This window comes from Notolepis coatsorum (genome assembly GCF_963971535.1).
Source record: "Notolepis coatsorum genome assembly, chromosome: 5".
NCBI lineage: Eukaryota > Metazoa > Chordata > Actinopteri > Aulopiformes > Paralepididae > Notolepis > Notolepis coatsorum.
In genome coordinates this window covers 203,736,419-203,762,815 of record NC_140169.1, presented here as the reverse complement: position 1 = coordinate 203,762,815, position 26,397 = coordinate 203,736,419, and the positions used below count along the sequence as shown (strand labels likewise).

The 26,397-nt window shown below is 43.5% G+C and overlaps 1 protein-coding gene across 1 annotated transcript in view; it reads left to right on the top strand.

Moving 5' to 3' along the window:
* The window catches only part of lmln (leishmanolysin-like (metallopeptidase M8 family)), a 98,838-nt gene extending 74,733 nt beyond the window's left edge, over positions 1–24,105 (top strand). The window contains exons 11-16 of the mRNA XM_084313880.1: positions 10,209–10,396; positions 14,403–14,535; positions 15,243–15,402; positions 16,833–16,963; positions 20,317–20,527; positions 23,451–24,105. Coding sequence (XP_084170006.1) covers positions 10,209–10,396; positions 14,403–14,535; positions 15,243–15,402; positions 16,833–16,963; positions 20,317–20,527; positions 23,451–23,551 — 924 coding nt within the window. The 3' untranslated portion in view covers positions 23,552–24,105. The remainder of the gene's footprint in view (positions 1–10,208; positions 10,397–14,402; positions 14,536–15,242; positions 15,403–16,832; positions 16,964–20,316; positions 20,528–23,450) is intronic.
* Positions 24,106–26,397: the final 2,292 nt, after the last annotated feature.

Here is a 26,397-nt window from a genome sequence, read left to right as displayed (position 1 = left end):
CTCATAACATAATTGAAATTAGTTTTTGAAGCTGTGGCTAACGTTAGCTAGCTACCGACCTTCGGGTGGCTAATGTTAGCTACCTAGCAACTGTAGCTTGCTAATACGGGCTGTCCTGGCTGCGTGAATATTAAAGGCAACCAACTTGTGTTCGGCTTTTCTCTGATTGGCCGCGACCCCCCGTCCCCACGCGCAAGCAAGCGGCAGCCCCTCCCACGTCCCAAATGAAACCCAAGGAGCTAGCGGCAGCGCGGGCAACCAACTTGTGTACCACTACCAACCAACTTAAGCTGCTGTACCAACCAACTTGTGTTCAGCTGCGGTAGCAGTGGAGCGCTGCTGACTGATTATTATGTTTCGCGTTTTTAACAACCAACTACCAGATTCACTCGTCACTGTACATCACCTCTGTCTCTGAAGTAAAAACAAAGCCCATACAGTTATGAAATGCACTGAACTAGAAAGCGTAACGTTATTATGTTTCGCGTTTTTAACAACCAACTACCAGATTCACTCGTCACTGTACATCACTTCAGCTCCAGCAGCAGCAGCGGCCGCGCTCCGTTGAAGCCCTTCAATGACAGAGCTCTCATATTTTGCGAATGCATAAACTATATCTTAAATTATGGCTATGTGTCTAATATGGCTGTCGCTTATCAATGACTTCGCGACAGCCATATTAGACACATCGCCATAATTTAAGATATAGTTTATGCATTCGCAAATATGAGAGCTCTGTCATTGAAGTGGGTGGTGGCAGCATTACTAACAGTAGCGATTTTTATTGTTTTGTCATGACCAAACATAATCCCAACATAGATAGGAGGTGTACTGTATGTCAAATGTCGGTCATCATCGCCATAATTTAAGATATAGTTTATGCATTCACAAATATGAGAGCTCTGTCATTGAAGTGGGTGGTGGCAGCATTACTAACAGTAGCGATTTTTATTGTTTTGTCATGACCAAACATAATCCCAACATAGATAGGAGGTGTACTGTATGTCAAATGTCGGTCATGTGGTGGAAGAGTTTAGTACAGTCACACAACAGAACACCAGTGTTTCTAGTAGATATGTTTATTAATATAAATAAACACCTCTGTCTGAACTGGTTCGAGCAGCGCGTTGGTTCGACCAGTGCTTCTGCCGCGTCTCTCAGCGGAAAAGGGCGTGTGCTAGGGCGGTCATGTGGTCGTGTGGCCAATCAGAGAAACGCTGAACGAAAAACTTAACACAAGTTGGTTGCCTTTAATATTCACGCGTCCTGGCTGGCTAACTTTTATTTCGCAATGGAGTGGGCGGAGCTAACTAACTGTACAAATCGATGTGATTGGCTGAGACTGTATTTTGTACGGTTGGCTGCCTGGCTGTTGTGGATTTGGGTAGCCAGCTAGCAGCTAACATCAACTCAATGTCAACACTATGTTGACACTCGCGAGTTTGCCGACAACAATGTAACAAACAATATGGTCCGTGCGGAACCATTATCCCCAACACATAGTTATTAGCTAACGTCAGCATAATAACGTTAATGGAAGGAGTAAGCCGGCCACTAAAAAGAAAACACACGCAGTGTTCTCAGACGAAAAGGATGAGCGGCACCACCCAACAAAAGAAAGTTTCGAGAGGAATGGAAGTTTGAAGATAGCAGTGTTTCAAGAGACTGGCTAGGCTACAGTATGATGCAGGGGCTGTAGACGGTGGTGAGTTGTTAACTTGTTCCGTGTTCCGCAACTATGTCAAAAAGAAAAACAGAAACAACACATTTGTCATTGTCGTGTTACTTCACAGTACAAATATGTGAGTCCTCTGCTGTGGTTGTGAGTATCCTTTATTAGCTTAACTCTGTAGCAACATCACACAGGTGTATCTGTAGACGGTCTCCTCCCCCACTGTATGTATCTTTTTTCTCCCACCCACCCACCCTAATGTACAGTCTCCTCCCCATCATAATGTATATAATCTCTGTTAGGATCTATGGGTAACAGTACAGTATATTTGCATATCGTATATGTCACAAATGTAACATTACTATATACCTGTCGTATGTCATGTATGTCCCTATGCCATAAATGTTGTGTACTGTATGTCATAAATGTCACTATGAATTGAAAATGGGGGACCCTGATGTAAACAAGACAAACGTCTTTCTCTGGTCTGCATCCCCTTAACACTTTCTCTGCCAAGGACGCCTAAACTCGTCATTCCCCGCCATGCTCATTCTGCCAATGACGCAGTAACACGTCATTGAGATCAATATTTCAAAAATCTGTGATCGCAATCATATTTTTCCCCCGGAGACTTGAGATCTACTGTTGATCCCCTCTCAACTCTCCAACGGATCGCCCAAACCGGAAACCGGAAACGGAAGCTGGTGCTCATTCCAATTCGGTCCGATCACTCGCTAATAGTCCCGGGACTCGAGCTAGACACAATGGATAGCAATCCGTTACCAATAACTCGATAAACAACATGATTTGGACGTATATACTATTATACAACCTGGAGATGGATCGCATATTTCAACATCCCATAATAGGAATATTTTTGCTCCACGCTCATCGCCCAACGCTACGAGGAAGCTACGGTGAGTTTCAGCGTTTTTTTTTAACGTGTTCGATACAAACTGCTCTAATGATCATATCACCCACACTAGATGAATCATCTAACGTTGGCCACGGAATTATAAACGACCCCCCCCCCCCCCCCCATCCGGTCAACATCAGATGATAAGTAGTAACTTCTAGAAGCACGTCCATTTGAAAAAAAGAAATTTCTCGCGCCGATCGCTATCAAACTGTATACAATCATCAATATAATGCATTTAGGGCTATAAATCACGTTCTGCAGAAAGCTGCAGAAAACGATAAAAACATACTTATACTTTAGACCGTATTTTAGTATGAATATGTGAATGAAAAAGTATAACGTTGCTACACCCTGAACAATAGATACTTGATGTTGAATGGGCCATAGTAATGTCAATTTAGCAATACAATTAAAAAAGTTATAGCCCTGCAAAGAAGGGGAACTTCTCCATAGACAAATAGAGCTGGCAGAGGATGGTATAATGATGTACATAAGCCTGGCGAAGAAAGTGTTAACAATTGTGTGTATTGAGCCGTACTGTATTGTACCCATTCTGCAATCTGTTAAATATTGATTGATTGTTATAACAGATTGCAGAATGAGTACAATACAGTACAGCTCAATACACACAATTGTTAAGGGGTTGCAGACCAGAGAAAGACTTTCCTCTTGTTTACATCAGGGTCCCCCATTTTCAATTCATCATAACATATATGACATACATGACATACAGATAGATAATACTGCTACATCTATACATTTATGACATACCAGATTTACAAATACAGTATTGTTTGTGATACAATAAGAGTCTAAAAAAGATAGTATATACATTTGACGAAGAAACTGTACATTGGAGGTGGTTGGGGGGGAAGGGTTGGGTAGGCGGGGTGGGGGGGTAACTGTTAGGGATGGGTACCTTTCACATTTGAACCGATACCGGTACCTGTGAATCGATACCGGTACCCAACGGTACCTTTTTTCGGTACTTTAGTCTCAAGAAATTTAATTTACCTACCTCAGTCGTAAAAAAAAAATCCAAACTTCAAATAACTACAATTTCGACAGTTTTCGGCTTGTCATTGCTCCGACTGCTTTGTTGTTGAATCAAGTCAAATCCCAGGTAAGCATATATTGTGCGTGTGAACGTTGACATGAAAAAAAAAAGTTAAAAAAAAGTTAAAAAAATAATAATAATAATTTTTTTTTTTTTTTTTTTTTTTTGGTTTCTCACTTGATTCGATACTCGGTAGTACCGACGTGTTTAGGTTCGGTACCTCAAAAGTACCGAATTCAGTACCCATCCCTAGTAACTGTACATTGGAGGTGGTTGGGGGGGGAGGGTTGGGTAGGCGGGGTGGGGGGGTAACTGTACATTGGATTATCGACGAAACCGAAACAAGTAGGCTCCCTTAAAATGCCAACGCTAAAGAAATACAGTGGAGGTTAAAATAAGAATATGACTTGGCCTGAAAAAAAGTTCAGTCAGGAATTTTTTTTTGCTTTAATCCCTGAGTCTTTAGAGCAGGGCGATAGACCACCAGCCCTGATTCCAAACTCTAAGCATAACCAACTTCGAAAGAGGGTGACTTCGAAAGAGGGCCTAAGCCTAACCAGTTTGAAACAAGGCGGACATTAATAAAATGTTCAATCAATCAATCAATTCAATAACCCACGCTCACTTACAACCAGGCGCGGAACTTTGTTCCTAGCGGTGGGGGGGACATATTAGGGGGCGTGGTCAGTGACGTCGCAGGGGTAGGGGGGGGGCGCCCCCCCTTCCCATTTTTTTTTTCTAATACCAGGTGTGCAATACGCATTTTCCCAGGCGGTGGCGCCTCTTGTAAGAAGTGGTCATCGTGGAGCCAGGGCTTGTCCAGCTGCACGTCCGCTAATTTAATATAATGATACTAGTGAAATTTTTTTAACTCTGTCAAAATAAACAAGCTGCATAGGCATAATAAACTGTAAGCGACATATACATGTTTGCACTGTCTTTTTTCTATTATAAAGTGCCTCTCGAGACTCGGGTCCATAATAACACATAACAGATCAGTCATTTGATTGTAATGCAGGTGCTCGCATTATAAATCGAATGTATGCGAGACAAACAATGTAATCGTTTTGATGCATACATCTCTGCCCAGCCTACCCCACCTGTTGCTGTTGCGCCCCCGCACAGAGAGACCCATATCCCCGCACCAGAACGCTACGACGGGGACGTCTCTAAATGTCATGCCTTTATTTTTCAATATTCACTAGTATTCGGACAACAGCCGCACACTTAAAGTGATACATCTAAAATCGCTTACCTTACCTGTCGGGGGTCCAGGACTCCTGCGTTAGAATGGGTGACAGGCAGCTCTCCACTTCCCTCTGCAATTCGTTCCCTGCATACATCGCAAAAGGTATTTGACCACCCTCCCGGGGGCTCGGATAGTTCTTGTAACTGCCTCCGTGTTCAAGTTTAAGTTAAGTATGATGTCATAGACTATGTCAAATGTCATGACTCATAGTAGAATCGGCTGGCTTGTTCGCCATCCGCCAGGTAAACCGCAGATATATTCCTTTACTGCGAATTGAGAGCGTCCCAAAAATGATTCCAGGCCGCTATTTCTTTACCAACGGATTTCCAGTTCCGCGTTGACGCTTCCAGGCCGCGTCTATTCGAATCCCAACTGGTTCATGCGTCGGCTACACGCTGCTTTAATAACACTGCATTATCGAGACAGCGCCCCTATGACTTTGAGTGGCAATGAATTCCAAGAGTAGGGTAAATCTGCAGTGCCGGCACTGTGTAGTAGCGAGTCACAGTGCTGGCCGCCAGGCCGCACTGTTGCAGCGGTTTGAAACATGGGGGGGACAAATACTGCATTCTGAAATCATGCTGGGGACATTTTCCGGGGACCCCCCCGCAAGTTACGCCCCTGCTTACAACAGCGCACCTCCGTGTGAGCTTGTGTTATTGGTTTGATTGATTGATTGCTTGACATTTTTATTAACACTTTGGTTGCCTTGGGTTAAATTAATGATATACCATAGATTGCCAGCGCTATTTGTCTATGGAGAAAGTCCCCTTCTTTGCAGGGCTATAACTTTTTAAATTCTATTGCTACATTGCCATTATTAGGGCCCATTCAAAGTCCTATATGTATTGTTCATTGTGTAGCAACGTTAAACTTTTTCATTCACATATTCATAGTAAAGTATGGTCTAATGTATAAGTATGTTTTCATCTCTTTCTGCAACTTTCTCCAGAACGTGATATATAGCCCCAAATGCATTATATTGATGATGAAATACAGTTTGATGGCAATCAGCGCGATATAAAAAATTCCAACTAGACGTACTTCTAGAAGTTACTACACGTCATCTGATGTTGACCGGATGGGCGAGGGGGCGTTTATAATTCCGTGGGCAGCGTTATACCAATCATCTAATGTGGGTCAAATGTTGATAAAAGCAGTTAGTATCGAAGATGGTAACGTTACACGCTGAAACTCACCCCAGTCTCCGCGCGCCGTTGGGCGATCATCGTCGTTTAGAAATTTTATCATTATGGGATATATTATTACCCGGTCCATCTCCAGCTTGTATAATGGTATATACGTCCAAATCATGTTGTTTATCGAGTTATTGGCAATCGATCGCTATGTAGAGTGACGAGCTAGAATGCCGGAACATATACCGAGTGCCCGGAAGTAATAGGGCCGACCAGCAAAACCTCTACTGCGCTTCCTGTTAAGCGGTTGCGCCGATCGGCCACCAGATGGCGCTCCTGAACCGCCAGAGAGCTCAGTGGGTCCTGCTGGTGGACCTCAGGCCAGCGGAGGGGGAATATGAATCCGATTCCAGATTTTTGAAATATTGATATAAGGACGCTGTACAGCGTCCCCCGGCAACTTTAGCATGGCCAGCAATGACGCTGTAAAGCGTTTTTAGGCAGTCAAAGTGTTAACACTGAAATGCATGTCCGAATGGCATCTAACAGACTTTGCACGATATTTATTTTGTTCCACAATGACTCATGACCCAACAATTACATAATCCAACATTGTGTAAGAAACTAACACATTTGCCGTGACAGAATCGTTTTAGATTTAGTCGTTATGACGCTTTCAACATATCCATTCATAAAGATTATTGTCAGCCATCTTGCTGTCATTTCTAAAACCACGAACGGCGGAGTGATTGTAATTCGGTTGTGGGCGGGTTCTGGGATCACAGGCGGGGGTTATAAGAAATAACCACGTTTGTGGGCGGCTAGGTGGCGCAGTGGCCAACGCAGGATATGCTGGGTTCGAGCCCAGCTCTCGGCGTTGCTACTAGCTTGGCTGGTCGTTCATACTAATACAATTGGCAGTATTAGGGGGTGGGAAGCTGGTGGGTGGGGATCGGACGTTGTGGACAGCGACTCCTACAGGTCGGTTGGTGCGCCTGCGCAGTAGAATCAGGAAGCGACAAGGGCGGCGTGTCCCTCCCACGCAGACCCTCGCCGCTGAGAGATCGCGCTGTGCAGGTGAAAAGATGCAACGGCTGCCTCCTCGAGTACCGGAGGGGACACGTGATGCAAGGCTTCGTCCACATTGCAGCCGGCTTGTGGGAGGCATGGCCTAACAACGTTTGAGACAGGGGAGGGTAGAATTGGACAATACGAAATTGGGGACGGGAGAAAAATAGAAAAATGGGGAGAAAAAGTAGATAAAAAAAATAAAAAATAACCACGTTTAACTTGACTGTTTCAGCCAATCAGAATCGAGAAATTTGCATGCCATTGTATAACTTAAATTATAGCTATGAGGGGTGGCGCAGCGGACATTGCGCTCGTCACCAACACAAGAGACACCGGGTTCGACTCCGGCTGTCGGCGCTGCCTCCGGCTTGGGCCAGTCGTCATACTAATTCAATTGGCAGAATTAGCGGGTGGTAGTCGATGGGTGGTAATCTGGACGTTGTGGACAGCGACTCCTACAGGTCGGTTGGGGATGCCTGCACAGCAGAGACAGGAAATGGCGGGGGTAGTGTGAGCCTCCCACACGTTACACCTCGCCAATGAGAGTCCGCGCTGGCAGGTGAAAAGATGTGACAGGCTGCCTCCTCGTGTACCGGAGGGGACACGTGATGCAAGGCTTCTATCCTCCCTACAACTGGCCAGTGGGGGGCATATGCGAGCAACGTTCAAGACAGGGGAGGGGAGAATTTGCACAATGGAATTGGGATGGGAGAAAAATTGAAAAAGAGGAGAAAAAAGTGGATAAAAAAATTATAGCTATGGGTCTAATACACCCGTCGATTATCAGTGAGTTGCTTCCAGTCAACATTATATTTCCGTTTTATAGCGTTTTGAATATGAGTATAACTTTGGGTGCTTCTGAGTAATTCTAGAGAAAGACGCGATAATAGCGTTTTAGTGGAATACACTAAACATGTTGTCATTTTTCGCCTGATTATCAAATCTTCCTGAAATCAACGCTAGATCATCATTATTATCCTTCCTCATGCAAAAATGAAAAGAGCCCTGGACCGCGGGGCTCCGCCGCCGCCTCCTCCCACTCAACGGCACACAGCCACACACACACACACACACACACACACACACAGAGACAGTGTCGATCGGGGTAGAAATAAATATCAGATCAACGATCAAATTTATATATAGTGTTCTTACCTTGTATCTGATGTAATACAAAAGAAATAATCCAATTATCTGATCGCCATTTGAAGTACCGTGCCACATTCAACAGCATTGCATATTGAGGGGGGGGGGGGTGGGGGACAGCCTCGCAGATGTATAGTTGAAACAGGTTACCTTGCCTGAGTATTTAAACCCCGCCCGCACGGCTTGGATTGTCCCAGAAAAGAAACTACACCATTCCCAGTGGAGTGCAATACCAGCTGGAAGGCGTAGGCGGCGGTATTTGCCCTTTTGCGAGCTCAGACCCATTCCCAACGATAACATCAGGCTGGATGGATGAAAATGAATGGATATCGCTAATAAAAGAAATAACGATTAAAACCCGACTATACTCGTGATTGGCGCTCAAGCGATGGCGAGTTAACCCGACTATCATAGTGACTGGCGCTGAATGAGTTAAGAATTGCAGCCACAATCTGCGTAGTTACTAACGTGTGTGTATGTATAAGATGTCTTGATAGAATGTGTGTGTACAAGATGGCGGCTCATGCGTAAATCTTATTTTTTCTACCTACGGTTGAACCTAAAATATGTTTCTGACAACATGTTTCACAACAAGATTGCTGCATTGGATGCTGGATCTTGAGTCATATCTGATCTGCAACGTCTAGTCTAAAATTTTGATCTGAATTCCGTTCCACGGAACAGGCTCACGCACCACTGCTGGATGTATTTGTACAATAAAAGCAGCCTGCTCCTTACAGCCCGATGAGAACAGGACTGAAACGAAGAGGTATAGAGGCTGCTAGAATGCATAATCAGAGTTTCTTTCTTAACTCATTCAGAGCCACGCCCCTTTGACCATATTAGGGCTAGCGTGCCAATAAGGAAGTCAGTGGGAGGACGGGGACATTTGTGAATGCTTAAACTATATCTTAAATGATGGCTATGGGTCTAAAACACCCCTCGCTTATCAATGACTTGCTTGCAGTCAACATGTACGAAACGGATTGTTTTTTCATTGGTACATTTCCGTTTTATACCATTTTGAATACGAGTATAGTTTTGGAGATGTCTAGTAATTCCAGAAAAATTTCGCGATAATAGCCCTTTACTGGAATACACAACACGTTGTCATTTTTCGGCTGATTTATGAATAGTTTTCAAATAAACGCTAGATTATCGATAGTATATGTGTACTTATGCACGCTAGAGAAGTGGGCTGAAAAATCGATTATCCATGCCGTGGTCAGCGCTAACGTTACGCGCACATGCACACACACACACACACACACACACACACACACACTGCTGCGATGGCGGAGAAAAAAACATCTGATTAACCCAAGACTGGTAACATAGACTCCTTACCTCACATCAGATGTTCTGCAAAAAGATTTATCCAATTCCTCATCGCCATTCCAAATATTGATTGCGTTTATTGTTCGATTGCTATAGTCCAAAACACATAATCGAAAGCTGCTCCTAGCCTCCCCAGTGAATGTGGTAACAGATACTGCATGCCCGAGAAGGGAAACCCCGGGAGCGGAGTTTTTTTCTGATGCACAGTCCCACCCAATCCAATCCAATGATGTGCAATACCATCCAGGAGACGATAGGCGGCGGTATTTGCCCTTTTCGAGCTCAGACCCATTCCCAATGATAACGTCAGGCTGGATGGATGAAAAATTTATGGATATTGCTAATAAAAGAAATAACGATTAAAACCCGAGTTTTCTCGGGTCTTGGCACTCAACGCATGGCGAGTTAACCCGACTGATCTCGTGGTTGGCACTGAATGGGTTAAAAGACATGTTTAGGGACCTCAAAGACTTATATTTACTTCAATATCAAAAATACTAACTTGTTGAAAATGACAAAAATATATCCTCTTTAATAATAATGACAACTACAGTAATTTGTATAATAATAATAATAATAGTGATGATGATGATAATGATGAATGAATCTCTGTCCTCCAGAACGAGGCGATGACCGGCTCCCACACCCAGAACCGAGTGTTCTCCAGGCTGACTCTGGCCATCATGGAGGACACAGGCTGGTACCGGGCCAACTACAGCATGGCCCAGAGACTGGACTGGGGCCGCAGCCTGGGCTGTGACTTTGTCATGAAGAGCTGCAAGTTCTGGATGGACAGACAGAGACAGAGGTCAGAGAGACAGACAGAGACAGAGGTCAGAGAGACAGACAGAGACAGAGGTCAGAGAGACAGACAGACAGACAGACAGACAGACAGACAGACAGACAGAGGTCAGAGAGACAGACAGACAGAGACAGAGGTCAGAGAGACAGACAGAGGTCAGAGAGACAGACAGACAGAGACAGAGGTCAGACAGACAGACAGACAGACAGACAGAGAGACAGACAGACAGACAGACAGACAGACAGACAGACAGACAGACAGACAGACAGACAGACAGACAGACAGACAGACAGACAGACAGACAGACAGACAGACAGACAGACAGACAGACAGAGGGACAGACAGACAGAGGTCAGAGGGACAGACAGAGGTCAGAGAGACAGACAGACAGAGACAGAGGTCAGACAGACAGACAGACAGAGAGACAGACAGACAGACAGACAGACAGACAGACAGACAGACAGACAGACAGACAGACAGACAGACAGACAGACAGACAGAGGGACAGACAGACAGAGGTCAGAGGGACAGACAGAGGTCAGAGAGACAGACAGACGGACGGAGACAGAGGTCAGAGAGACAGACACACTGATAGATACACAGACAGACACAGAGGTCAGACAGACAAACATCATCATCAACCTTTTTTTATTCTCGAAATTACAATTGAGGTCACCCTCAATTTCAATGTCGTCGAGACTTTACAGACATTTCAATGCACACATTTCTACAATATAACAATAATAAATATGAATAACTATCTATATCAGGGGTGGCCAACCAGTCAGAGACTAAGAGCCACAAAATTTACTGTGGTACCACAAAGAGCCACACCATATACCAGCGTTTCTCAACCTTTTTTTTCAGTCACGGCACCCTTCATGTGTTTATAGGTCTCACCCTCTGGCCTTAATGTCTTTTTTATTTGGGCATCACAGGGTTAAAAGTACCCTGTGAGACCCACGGTTGCAAAATTACAAAATCACTTTTAGCTAGGGATGCTCGATATTTGCTTTTTTACCGATACCGATATAGTCCAACTCTTAATTTCCAATACCGATATCAACCGATACTGATATATGCAGGGTTCTCCCCCCCCCAAAAAAACTGAATAAAAAAAAACTGAAAAAACTGGAAAAAAAACGGAATAATATCTCTTGTCGTGGAATTAACACAACATTATGCATACTTTTGACAATAAATAAAATCAGAATCTGTTCTTACTTGCTTGCCTGCGTAAATAAAGGTTAAATAAAATGTAAAAAAAAAATATATATATATATATATATATATTTTTTTTTTTAAACCGATACCGATATTTTCCGATATCACATTTTAATGCCAATATCGGCCGATAATATTGGTAGGCCGATAATCGGACATCCCTACTTTTAGCCATTTAAAAAAAGAATGTTTATTTAAAAAATGTTAAGCACATATAGTCAATTGGTCCTGTTGTTCAGCCTCACAATGCTATTTGATAGTAAATGTGTTTATACGTTCCACCCTCTGGCCTCTGAAGTTGCTATGTCTTTTTAATTTGGGCCTCACAGGGTTAACCTCTTAAGCCCGAGATATACAGTAAAAGTGTATATTTTCAGCATTACGTTTGTTTACCAATTATTTTAACTGTTATTAGTGAAATACACGATTATAGAAATCTCAGGGCATTGAGTCGGGAACCGGCGCATATTGACAGGAGGAAGTGGCACAGCCAAAAGTGAGTGTAGTCTTTTGAAGGAAGAGACTCAGGGCTTTCGAATTTCGAAAAACTACCCTACCCAGCTCACACCAGCCCCTGCCAATCATCTGACTTCTGGATTAACTTTTTTATTTCTCTTTATTTTTTGGTATTATCTCCCAAAAACCTGAACATTATTGCCATAAAACAGAACGCAGTTAGTTTCTCTACCTTTCTGTGAACGTCTTGCAAAAAACGGTGTTGCAATACGATGAAAAATGGTGGAGAAATTATAAAAAAGATGGCAGAATTCAGTACTGTATCTACAAAACCTTCTGTTTAATCATCTTCCCTTTATTCATTTGCTTAGATTTTTCAGGTCTGGTCAATTTTAGCATGGTGTTATTCACAGTCAAAGATAATTTTTTTTTTTTTTTTTAAATAGAATTGATATTCTCCTTTGGTTCATTACAATTTACTCAAGCCTAGTAACAGACACACTATTTCTGAAACTGATCCATATATGTCCCTAGATTCAGATACCAAGAACATGCAAATGGACCATTTAATTTTTTTTAAATGTTTATTCTACGTCCTTATGGAATGAGTGGCATAAAAAAAAAAAAAATGTATGGATGGAAGAGCCGCACATTGACGGGCAAAGAGCCGCATGCGGCTCGCAAGCCGCGGGTTGGCCACCCCTGATCTATATAGTACTGTCTTCACACATGGACTGCAGTCCAGAGTGCACCACAGCAAGTATAAAATGAACATAGGCATAAAGTCAGCACACAAATTGACAAAATAATAAATTATATATATATATATACATAAGAATAGGTATAAAAGACAATAAAAGTAGTACAATGTAAACGTGCAGACTTAAGAATAGGCATACAATAAGTACAATAGTACAATGTTGCTCGAAGGCATGTGAACCCCCCCGGAACAGTCAGTCCCCCAAACACCCCACACATCAATCCCTACCACATCCCCATCCAAGACACCCTCCCCCCCATTAAAGCACGCCATGACCGAAGGAAAACGCAAACAGCCCGCACGCCACTCAGACCGCCATGCACAGCGTTGGGAAATGCCACCCCTGCGGGCCGCCCCATCTCCCCCGGCCCCGGTGCTCCCGCCACCACGAGGAAAAACAGCAAATCCCACGCCCCCACCCCCAAACTCCACAGAGGAATGACAGGGCACGCGCCCCAGGACCCGCAGCCACGCCAAGGGAGACACGACCCCACACACTCAAGCAGACGGACACAGCGGCCAAATGAGAAGACATGCAGGATCGGGACGGCCCGAGACAACACCCCCGGGACACAGACGGAGACAGAGGACAGACAGACAGAGACAGATCGAGACAGATGGAGACAGAGGACAGACAGACAGAGACAGATGGAGACATAGGACAGACCGATGGAGACAGAGGTCAGACAGACAGACAAACATACAGATGGAAACAGAGGACAGACAGACAGACAGACAGACAGACAGACAGATGGAAACAGAGGACAGACAGACAAACAGACAGATGGAAACAGAGGACAGACAGAGACAAAAAAACAGATGGAAACAGTTGTCGTTGTTGTTCCTGCAGGCGTCATGCAGTGACCCCCTACTGTGTTGTTCCTGCAGGCGTCATGCAGTGACCCCCTACTGTGTTGTTCCTGCAGGCGTCATGCAGTGACCCCCTACTGTGTTGTTCCTGCAGGCGTCATGCAGTGACCCCCTACTGTGTTGTTCCTGCAGGCGTCATGCAGTGACCCCCTACTGTGTTGTTCCTGCAGGCGTCATGCAGTGACCCCCTACTGTGTTGTTCCTGCAGGCGTCATGCAGTGACCCCCTACTGTGTTGTTCCTGCAGGCGTCATGCAGTGACCCCCTACTGTGTTGTTCCTGCAGGCGTCATGCAGTGACCCCCTACTGTGTTGTTCCTGCAGGCGTCATGCAGTGACCCCCTACTGTGTTGTTCCTGCAGGCGTCATGCAGTGACCCCCTACTGTGTTGTTCCTGCAGGCGTCATGCAGTGACCCCCTACTGTGTTGTTCCTGCAGGCGTCATGCAGTGACCCCCTACTGTGTTGTTCCTGCAGGCGTCATGCAGTGACCCCCTACTGTGTTGTTCCTGCAGGCGTCATGCAGTGACCCCCTACTGTGTTGTTCCTGCAGGCGTCATGCAGTGACCCCCTACTGTGTTGTTCCTGCAGGCGTCATGCAGTGACCCCCTACTGTGTTGTTCCTGCAGGCGTCATGCAGTGACCCCCTACTGTGTTGTTCCTGCAGGCGTCATGCAGTGACCCCCTACTGTGTTGTTCCTGCAGGCGTCATGCAGTGACCCCCTACTGCGACACGGTGCGAGCCACTCCTCTGCAGCTGACCTGCAGGCAGGACCAGCTGGCCGTGGCCGTCTGCAACCTGCAGAACTACACACAACGCCTACCTGTGGAGTACCAGGTACACACACACACATTATACACACATACACACACACACACACACACACGTACGTACGTACGTACATACATACATACATACATACATACATACATACATACATACATACATACATACATACATACATACATACATACATACATACATACATACATACATACATACATACATACATACATACATACATACATACATACTACATACCCTTGAGCAAGGCACTTAACCCCCAACTGCTCCAGTGGAGTTGCCCAGTGGCCAACGGTGTCAGACTGTGGTTGTACTGGGCAGCTCCCAGGTATGAATGGAACTGTGTGAATGTGAAGCAGGGCGTAGCTGAAAAAGAGCATCTGTGCTCAGCGAACCTACCCTGGGTAAATAAAGGTTAAACAATACATACATACATACATACATACATACATACATACATACATACATACATACATACATACATACATACATACATACATACATACATACATACATACATACATACATACACCATCTACCTCTGGAGTACCAGGTACACACATACACACACATACATACACACACACACACACACACACACACACACACATGCGCACAAACTTGCATACACAAACACACACACAAGCAGACTGGCAGGCATCTTGGAACTAATTGTTGTGTACCTAATGAATCATTATTCTGTCTCTTGCTACGTGTGTGTGTGTGTGTGTGTGTCTCAGTATTTTGATGAGATCCCTGAGGTGCCTGCAGAGCATGTGTCGTCCTATGGGGGCGCTGTGGAGATCGCAGATTTTTGTCCCTTCAGCCAGGAGTTCAGTTGGCATCTCAGTGGAGAATATCAGAGAAACTCCTACTGCAGAATACAGGAGAATCAGCCTGGTAAGTCATGTTACTAGTACTTTTATTACTGTTTATTAATGATACTACTAACACCTTTATTACTGTTTATTAATGATACTACTAACACCTTTATTACTGTTTAGCACCGATACTACTAACACCTTTATTACTGTTTAGCACCGATGCTACTAATACCTTTATTAATGATACTATTAACATCTTTATTACTGTTTATTACTGATACTACTAGTACCTTTATTATGGTTAGGACAGCCGAATCCCGTCCAATCTTTCGCCGTCGACTAAAGACGCACTTCTTCAACCATTATCTGAAATGATAATAAAAAAATAAAAATAAAATATCTAACCCTGACTAACCTTACTGTCATGCACTTGTCCTAATAAACTAACCTACAATGTAGCACTCAACACTTTGATGAACATTGTTACTCAGCTGATATAGTTGTACCCTTCTTGCTGTCTTGTCGTACAGAACTTGTAAGTCGCTTTGGATAAAAGCGTCAGCTAAATGACTAAATGTAAATGTAAATGATACTATTAATATCTCTATTACAGATACTGTCTTGACTACTAACACCTTTATTACTTTTGATCACTGATACTACTAATACCTTTATTACCTGTATTAATTACGGAAATAACAGACTGAACTTTCCTCTATATGTGTCTATCTGTCCACGTGTTCTGTGTATGTCTATGTGTGTGTATGTCTGTCTGTGTGTATGTCTCTGTCTGTGTGTATGTCTCTGTGTATGTATGTGTCTCTGTATGTATGTCTCTGTGTCTCTCTATGTATGTATGTCTCTGTGTATGTATGTCTATGTGTGTGTATGTCTGTGTCTGTGTGTATGTCTCTGTGTATGTATGTGTCTCTGTATGTATGTCTCTGTGTCTCTCTATGTATGTATGTCTCTGTGTATGTATGTCTATGTGTGTGTATGTCTGTGTCTGTGTGTATGTCTGTGTGTATGTCTCTGTATGTCTGTCTCTGTATGTGTGTCTCTCTGTGTATGTATGTCTCTGTGTCTCTCTATGTATGTATGTATCTGTATGTGTGTCTCTGTGTATGTATGTCTCTGTATGTCTGTGTATGTCTCTGTGTCTCTCTATGTATGTATGTCTCTGTGTGTATGTCTCTGTGTATGTCTCTGTATGTGTGTCTCTGTGTCTCTCTATGTATGTATGTCTCTGTGTGTATGTCTCTGTATGTCTGTGTCTGTATGTGTGTCTCTCTGTGTATGTATGTCTCTGTATGTGTGTCTCTCTGTGTATGTATGTCTCTGTATGTGTCTGTATGTATGTCTCTGTGTATGTATGTCTCTGTATGTGTGTCTCTCTGTGTATGTATGTCTCTGTATGTATGTGTATGTATGTATGTCTCTGTGTATGTATGTCTCTGTGTATGTATCTACCTGTCTTTCTGTCTTTCCTTCTGTCTGTGTATCTAGACTGGTGGAGGAACTACGGCGCAGAGCAGTATGGGCCGGACTCTGTGTGTTTGTACCAGAGGTCAGCGTTCGTCATGGAGCAGTGTACCAGGAGAATGAGCTACCCTGACTGGGGCTCCGGGTGCTATAAGGTCAGAGACGGTCTGACTGGGTGATATAAGAACAGACAGTCTGACTGGGTGATATAAGGTCAGAGACGGTCTGACTGGGTGATATAAGGTCAGAGACGGTCTGACTGGGTGATATAAGAACAGAGACGGTCTGACACTTGCTTTTGAGAGTAGTACGGCATTTATAGTCCTCAGCATTACACACACACACTGCAAACTAAATAAATAAATAAGAACTGTATGCTTGTATGCCGTGACAAATAAAACTCTTGACTTGACTTGACTTGATTGCCGTGGATATAGCTACATATAGTGGAATATACTGTATTTGGGCTGAGCCCGAACGTTCGAACGTTCGTTCGTTACGTTGGCATTCCAAAATTCTAAATCAAAATTCATTCATATAATTTCCTCTCATCCACTTCTGTCAGCAGTGCACTGCACACAGCAGATACTATCTTTGCTTCGCTACTACAGAAGGCGAGAGCCGCGTCACAGTTATCAACAAACAGTGGAAGTCGAGACATGAATTGAATTGAGCAACTGGCTAACGCTAGTAGCCGCTGGCTAACGCTAGTAGCCGCTGGCTAACGCTAGTAGCCGCTGGCTAACGATAGTAGCCGCTGGCTAGCTCAGCTAACGCTAAACTATCTAACAACTAACTAACGTGACACCAGTTCCATTAGTGAGGAAATGGGGGGGGGGGGGTATATTGACAACAGGTTCAAAGATAACTTCACATTTATTGGCAATTTGTTTCTTTATATCACTTCCTTCCTCCAGGTTCAAACTGTGTTGTTGACAAAATGCCATCATGGTGTGGTTAGCTACGGAGCATCAGAACGCTCTCTCTCTCTCTCTCCGTTCAATGATTTGAAGTGGCCAAACGTTACAATATAAATACTAACTGGATAGTTGATGATAAACATTTAATTTCATTATCTGGATTTAATTATAAAATCATTAAGTCTGCTATAAGCCATTATCCCTTTGTGTGTGATTATTATTGTCTCACAGTAGTGTGTATATATACATTGTGTGTGTGTTTTTAGCTAAAGTGGATAGAAAACACAGTACTGTGCAAAAGTCTTAAGGCACCCAAGAGTTTTTATATAAATTGTCTTACAGTAGATTCTTTTATTTATTTTTATTTTTTTTATTGGTCTTTTTCCCCCTCCATTTTCCTCCGATTTTCTCCCATCCCAATGTTAGTCGTATGCCAATTCCCAGTCCCTTCCTGGTCGCTGCGCACTTACCCCCCACAGTCAGATCATCTGGGAGAGTGGAGGCTACCACGTGCTTCCTCCGACACACGTCCAGCCAATCACCGCTTCTTTTCACCTGGCAGCGCGGATTCTCATTGAGAGGGCGTAGCGTGTGGGAGGACCACACTATCCCCCTCACGTCCAATCCGCGCTTAGCAGGCGCCCCGACCGAACTGTAGGAGTCGCTGTTTACAACGACCCGGACCCACCCCGCCAGCTTCTCCCACCCTCTGATACAGCCAATTGTATCAGTGCAGACGGCCAGCCAAGCTGGTGACAACCCCGGAGCTGTGAGCTGGATTCGAACAGGCAAATCCAGCTCAGCTCCGGGGCTGGTGACGAACGCAATCTCCGCTCGGCAGATTCTTTTATTTTTAATAATAATATAAGCTGCATATAAGGAATACAACCAAATCCTCTGTCATACCATAAAATGTTATCATTATTTTGCATCGTGTTGAATTGCATCGTATCGCCCTGAATCACTTTATGTTGAATCAAATCGTATCGAATCGTATCATATCTCAACAGGGGTGAATCGTATCGCATCGCATCGCCCGGTGCTTCAAATGTATCGTTAATGTATCGTATTGTTGGCACCGTATCGAGATGCGCATCGCATCGGCCTCAGTGATGGAGATGCACATCACTAATATATACGTGCGAAATGAATCGTTCCAGCAGTAGGCTTCTATTATTCTAATGACTTGTTTTATTAGGTATTATAGTAGTAAGTCCTACTGTAGAACATGACATAATAGCCTGACATCTCATTGTAATGTCAATACTGAACAGCTCTTGACAAGCACACTGTCGTTCAGTATTGACATTACAATGAGATGTCATGCTTATATGTCATGCCAATATCACTTCGATATGACAGACATCCGTGGAATTAAATAATGATAATAAATACAACACTATTTGTATCATTAACAATTATGTTTTACATTTATAGAATAGAATAGAAGAATAGAAATACTTTTATTATCCAGAGGGAAATTTGACACTGCAAATCGCTCAACATTTAAACATTTAAACATTTAGACAGGACAGGTCACGAATAAGAATAACAAAACAAATCAAATCAAATTGCCTAAGATAAGAGTAGAATAAAATAGAATAAAGATGGAATAAAATATACAGTAAATAAATACAGTAAAAATATACTGAGGTCTACAGTAGGTGTAATATTGCACAGTGCTGTTTCAAAACTAAGAGTCCAGGAAGATGGTAACTGTCACTCTGTGCTCAGTGATGCAGTGAGGCACAGTGATCCATTGTATTGTACTGAACATGCTCCTCCTGTCAGCCAAGTCTGTGTATAGTGGGTGGGAGGGGTTTTCCCTGATGGCCTGGAGCTTAGATGGCCTTCCTGACCAGCTTATCCATCCTGTTTGTGTCCCCTGCTCTCAGTCCGCTGCCCCAGCAGGTCACAGCGTACAAGAAGGCGCCCGCCACCACCGACTCATAGAACATCCTCAACATCCTTGTACAGACATTGAAGGATCTCAGCCTTCTGAGGAAGTAGAGTCGGCTCTGGCCCTTTTTGTACAGTGCCTCTGCGTGTTTTGGCGTGTTTGATTTATAGTCATGACTCAACAATCATGTCCGAAAATAAATAAATAATAAAACTAAACTAAGAACTAAACTAAACTAAATCGTGCGGATATAGCTATACAGGAATAGGTTAATATTCCATATACCGTCTTTTTATTATTATATTATTTATTGTTGGTTTTATTTATTTATTACATTGCTTGCGCACATCTAAGAGCCAGTGTAGAAACGGCTTGATATATGTTACTATTATACTTACATTTTGCACTCTGGTTGGATACCAAACTTATTTCCGTTGTATTGTACTTGTGCTGTATGATGACAATACATTTGAATCTAATCTAATCTCATTTTGGGAGATTATATAAAAGATAAAAGATTATATATATTTTTTATAATCTTGTGTGTGTGTGTGTGTGTGTGTGTGTGTGTGTGTGTGTGTGTGTGTGTGTGTGTGTGTGTGTGTGTGTGTGTGTGTGTGTGTGTGTGTGTGTGTGTGTGTGTGTGTGTGTGTGTGTGTGTGTGTGTGTGTGTGTGTGCGTGCTCTAGGTGTGGTGCTCAGCTCAGGGCCTGGTGGTGTACGTCCAGCAGCGCTCCTTCCTCTGCACTCGCAAAGGTCAGCTGCTCAGCGTCAGCGTCCGCGTCAACGACTGGGTTTATAACGGAGTCCTCGTCTGTCCCGCCTGCTCGGACTTCTGCGACGACTGTCCACTCCCGCACCAGCTCCCGCCCCGCAATGCCTCCTGGAGCGGTTCTATTGGTCAGTAGTACTGTTGTTGGTCATTCACGTTCACAGAGTGGATAGGTCGGTGTCTAGAGATCAGCTTCCACCCCTCGACACCTACTACTAATCCTATTGGTCAGTAATGGTAACACATTGAATAAAACAAACTAGGGATATATTCCCATGTTTACATGAGATAAAAAGGCACAAAAAAGTTATAAATAATACAATAAATGTTATTTAAACTAAATTAAATTTGATTACTGTAGCCTGATCTAGCCTGACTGTACCCGGTCTATTTCTAACATAATTTATATCTCAAAGTGAAAGATGGAACCATAGGTTATATTTCAGTCAAACTGCCTGATTGATCACCATGATCTTACAATGTGAATTCTGACTCCTCCTCAGTCCTGACCTTGGTTAACTTTGCTTCAACCCTCGGAAACCTACTGGTTAGCCAGCGGATCATTTAATGTTAACGGTACAGGGTTCAGTCTTTAAGTTAGCGTGAAACCAGTGATGTCATGAATTGTGTGATTGCAGTATATTGACTGATACCAGGCATGTCCTACTAGCTTAACTGGGAAAGGGGCTAAATAATGTTAGTTTATCACAACCTCCAGAGCACGTTATGTAATTTGTGACTGAAAAAAAGTAGTCTTATATTCAGGACAATATGGTAGTTCTACATCACATACCGCTAGCCGGTAGAACAATAGAACACTGTAACTGGAAATCTTTAAAAAATCTTCAAACAGGGACTGACTTCGCATAGACTAGGCATTTACAGCTGTTCCAATGTAAATGTGCCTTCCTCTGTGCGCTTCCGCCCGCTCTGAAGTCGGACTCGGTGTGGTCGGCCACGCAAGCTGTTCTCGCACGAAACCCCGCGAGTGCCTGCTCGCCCCTGGTGCGTTCCCGGCGTTAGGGTACAGACCCTCACCTGCACCTTGTGTATACTGCTTATTTTTCTTATATTTTTATAGCCAGATTTAATTGTATTGCCTATATTTCTTTCTTCTATTACCCTCCCCATACCTGTACCTCCCCTCCCCTATGCTGCTATGATGCCCACATTTCCCCAAGGGGATCAATTAAGGACTATTTTATCTTATCTTATTTAAACTGACCAATGGATACTAATGAATTGAGTTTTAAACTGCTTTGCAAAATGTTCCATATTCTGGGGCACAGAAGCTAAAAGCAGATTTTCTTAATTCAGTGCAAACTCTGAGAACCTTAACTCGTTCAGCGCCAGCGTGTACCCCCATCTGTGCTGTCTATGGGCCAGCTTTTCGTGACCATTTTCGCGATATTTCATGATCTTTGTGGAGCTATTGTATATTCTATATTATAGCTATGGAGACAATAGTACAGTATGGCTCATTTGACAAACTATTTGTAGTACAACATGTAAAAAATGGTTTGTTTCTACATACCTTCGTTTGTTCACAATTCCAATATTAACATTGCCTTGTTTCACTCAAATCCAAGCTGATTTCCTGGAACGCGAGTTACAGAACGTTTTCTGCGGGTATGCGTAAATCATGTTTTTTGCTCGCCTGAGACACATTATTACCAGGCGGGGGGGGGGGGGGGGGTCGTTTATCCGAAGCAGCGATCATATAAACGCATGTTTTATGATGGAGTTTCTGTAAAGTACACGTAAAAAAAGACGTTAGCTTTGTTTTAGATGTACTCCATTTCTCACGTCGAGTCCAAACGTCTTGAATCAGAACAGGATCAATACATATGCCTTCATCCGTCTACTTCATCTGCTCGGGCCAGACTATACCACGGAGCTAAATAGGTTTCTTCATCGGTCGATTTGATTATAGTTGTTTTACGTTTTACCAGTAGTGCTTGGTCCAACATAGTCCAACATCATAGTCTGGTGGAAACGCACCTTATCATCCATAATCATCATCCATAATCCGTTTTGTCTTCTTTATATATCCAATAGTTCGCTCGCCATTGCATTGCAGCCAGGTTACTATTGTGTGCTCGGGTCAGACTATACCATGGAGCCGAATAGGTTTCCTCATCGGTCGATTTGATTATAGTTGTTTTATGTTTTACCAGTAGTGCTTAGTCCAACAAACGCACCTTATCGTCCATAATCATCATCCATATAATCCATTTAGTCTTTTTCATAATATCCAATAGTTCGCTCTAGGTGATCGCGATTTTCGAACGCGTTCTGCTTACTGCTGCTCGCAAAGAGTACCTAGTTGTTTTTGGGGCTGTGGGGTCTGTAATAGCTGGCCCATGTTCATAAGGTAGGCGATACTGCCACCTGGCGGCTTTCGATCGTCATTGCAATTCCAACGTTATGCCAGGAGGCTCCGAGGGACTGTGTAGAACGGGGACCAAAGGAAAATGATCAAAGGATCAAAACCCGACTATACTCTGGTATGGCGCTCAACCGCTGGCGAGATAACCCGACTATACTCGGGCATGGCACTGAATGAGTTAAAGGAACACGCCAACTTTTTGGGAAATTCTGGGCGCAGTGATTTCATCACCTCAAAAGCCCTGTTGCTTTTTGAAAAACTGTGCTTTTGAGGTGATGACATCACTGCGCCCAGGCAGCAGGGGTTTATTTCTCCACGTGGTTAATACACAGGTCACAACATGTTTACAGGAACGTTTTGGAGTGTATTTCGTGACTGTTGGGAACTAGGCTACACTGGCACACCTACTTCCAGTGAATGACGCTAAGCTAGGCTAACTAGGTTAGGCTGTTCCCTAAGCCTAATGCATGCACAGAGAAGAAAAGGGTATGTATCTGCTTGTCTAACTCCAGGGTAGATGGCAAATAAGCTAATATCCCAAAAAGTTGGTGTGTAAGCCAATCACCAGAGCGAGTATGATATGTCCCTGGATCTCTCTGTCTCTCTCTGTCTCTGTGTGAGTCTTCTCTCTGAGTGTGTCTTTGTGTTGTGTTCTGTTTCAGACCCCTGCTCCTGCTCTCCTGGGCTGACCGGCACTCTCTGGCTGCTACTGCTCAACCTGCTGCCCCTACTGGCCGGCATTCTGCTGTTTGACTGGAGCTGATCACACACACATACATACATACATACACACACACAAGGAGCCAGGAGTCACATAGCAGAAGATGAAGACAATATACAAGTGCACACAACATTTAATGAAACATCAGCCTCAAAAGACACCAGTCATCAATTGAATTTTCAGTAAAGCTTACATTCTCTTCTGATCACTTTGATATGTAGTGATATCTTCCCAGCCTGCGGTTCACTTGGAAAACAAACAAGGTACAACTGTGGCAACCATTTCCATGGCTACACTGACTGCAGTGCATAACATAAAAAACAATAACAACAACTGAGATGTCTGTGTAGCTTAGCCGGCGATAGCTAGCCAGACTGTGAAATATATCAAAGCCATCAGAACGGTCCGAACAGCCCACAGCCAAGCAGCTTAATAATGTCTGCAGCCGCGACAGCTAAAGCTCATCACATGAGTCCGTGGTACCGGTGTTACTGTGTTCAGGCATCCACCGAGTACATTACTTGCCCATCGGGGTATGCTTTGTTTTTTGTCTTTTTATAGAAATAAAAACAATTTAGTTCACTTTCGCATATTTACCCATGTTCATCAAATAAAAAAAATATTTGAATTTGTAAAATACTAAGCGTGTTATCAATACTTAGTCTGACAACATTATAAACTGAAAGTGTCTGCATGGACAGCAGAGCTATTTTATAGGTTTGTGCAGTACAGAGTAGCTCAAGTTTCACTTTCACTTCTGGAATAGATTTAACTACTCCCGATTTAACACATGAAGGAGAGAAAGAAGAACCTAGAAGCGACATGACAATGGTGGAGGATTTGGCCATCTTTCAGATTTAAACCCTGCAGCAGCGAAAATTTGACTGAAGAAGAGCTCAGAGGACCAGTCCAGACCAGCAACAGTATGTTTGCACGATACACTAAATAAGGCTGCAGCTACATTGATCCGTCAATGAACAGATGGAAAATGTACGATATTACTGTCCTTTGGTTTATTTTTTAATCGGAACCCACCGTCAACTCTCTCTGCATAGGGAAATTAGTTCAATATTTCATTCATATCTCATTTCCTCTTTGTTCCCTCTCTGTTCAAGCATGTAAAACCTCCAATCTTTCCTTCCTTCATTCATTCCTTCATTCCTAGCACAGTCTCTGCAGATCAGGGGTGTTTAGGATGATGATGATGATGATGATGTCATGGTAGTGCTATGGAACCACACATCCTTTATAAGGGAGAAAAGAAAAGAATTATGTTATTTCCGGATCCATATACTGTACACTTGTTCTATGATAGGAACCATTATCTTACCAGACCGGCTGAATCAATCGTAGTTTTTTTTTTCTTTTAATTATTATTGGTAGACGGGTGGGTTTGCTACAGAGGCCAATACAGCGAGAGTCACGAAGTTGAGACTATTTGAGAGTAATTTTTGTCTTATTTTGTGTGAGTGAGACATCTTTACTGAAACTTTCTGGATGATTCTATGTGGTACCCCCCCCCCCCCCCCCCTCATCCAGCACAGGGTGAGACACCTGGGGATGATTATATGTGGTAACCCCCCCCCCGCCCCCGTACAGGATGAGACGCCTGGGGATGATTCTATGTGGTAGTCCAGTCAGCCCAGGTCATATCTACCTGCTGGATGAGACCCAGGTCCTGCTGGATGAAACCCAGGTCCTGCTGGATGAGACTCAGGTCACAGCAGCACACAACCTTGGCTCCAGAGGACCTCCATGTTGCTGAACAGATACTTCCAGCAGGTTCCCCAAATGGCCCCAGAAGTATGAGGTGATGTCAGAAGTATGAGGTGATGTCAGACGTATGAGGTGATGTCAGACGTATGAGGTGATGTCAGAAGTATGAGGTGATGTCAGACGTATGAGGTGATGTCAGACGTATGAGGTGATGTCAGAAGTATGAGGTGATGTCAGATGTATGAGGTGATGTCAGAAGTATGAGGTGGTGTCAGACGTATGAGGTGATGTCAGAAGTATGAGGTGATGTCAGACGTATGAGGTGATGTCAGACGTATGAGGTGATGTCAGAAGTATGAGGTGATGTCAGAAGTATGAGGTGATGTCAGACGTATGAGGTGATGTCAGAAGTATGAGGTGATGTCAGACGTACAGGGTGATGTCAGACGTATGAGGTGATGTCAGAAGTATGAGGTGATGTCAGACGTACAGGGTGATGTCAGAAGTATGAGGTGATGTCAGAAGTATGAGGTGATGTCAGACGTACAGGGTGATGCCACACCTTGCTGCTGTGGGCCTGTTGGTGGTGATTTAGTTACTGATTAGCCCTAAATATTTTCAACCCTTTTTGTTAATTAAAAAGAACAGCACAAATGTTTGTATTCTGCAAATCAGGAGTAGAAGGAGAGGAGAGAGGAGGGGTAGACCAGAGAGGAGAGGAGGGGTATTTCAGAGGAGTGGGGAGAGGGGGAGGGGAGGAGAAGACTAATAAAAAAATGCTCAAACAATAATGTTAGTGATAGAAGGGAACTCATCTTGTGCAAAAATGGAAAGCCTGCCAATGTTCATTAGGCAGAATTATTACAATAGCCGATAATATATTTTCCCAATGATAAATCCCTATATGGGTGGACCACGCGGTAAACTAAAGTGACGTCAGACTACACCTCCCTATACCAGGCTAAATTAATGGTGATGAATGTATCATATATCAGCCAAATGTAATAATTTGACGTGCTATTACTGGATCTTGTAAATGAGTCACAGTGGAACAGTAATATCGTGCTTTTTCAGTGTTTTACCTGCATCACCACAGCACATAAAGTAGATATTTTCTTTTGAAAGTGGTTGGAAGAAAGATAACCACACAAACGTGGGCAAAACGTTCTCTT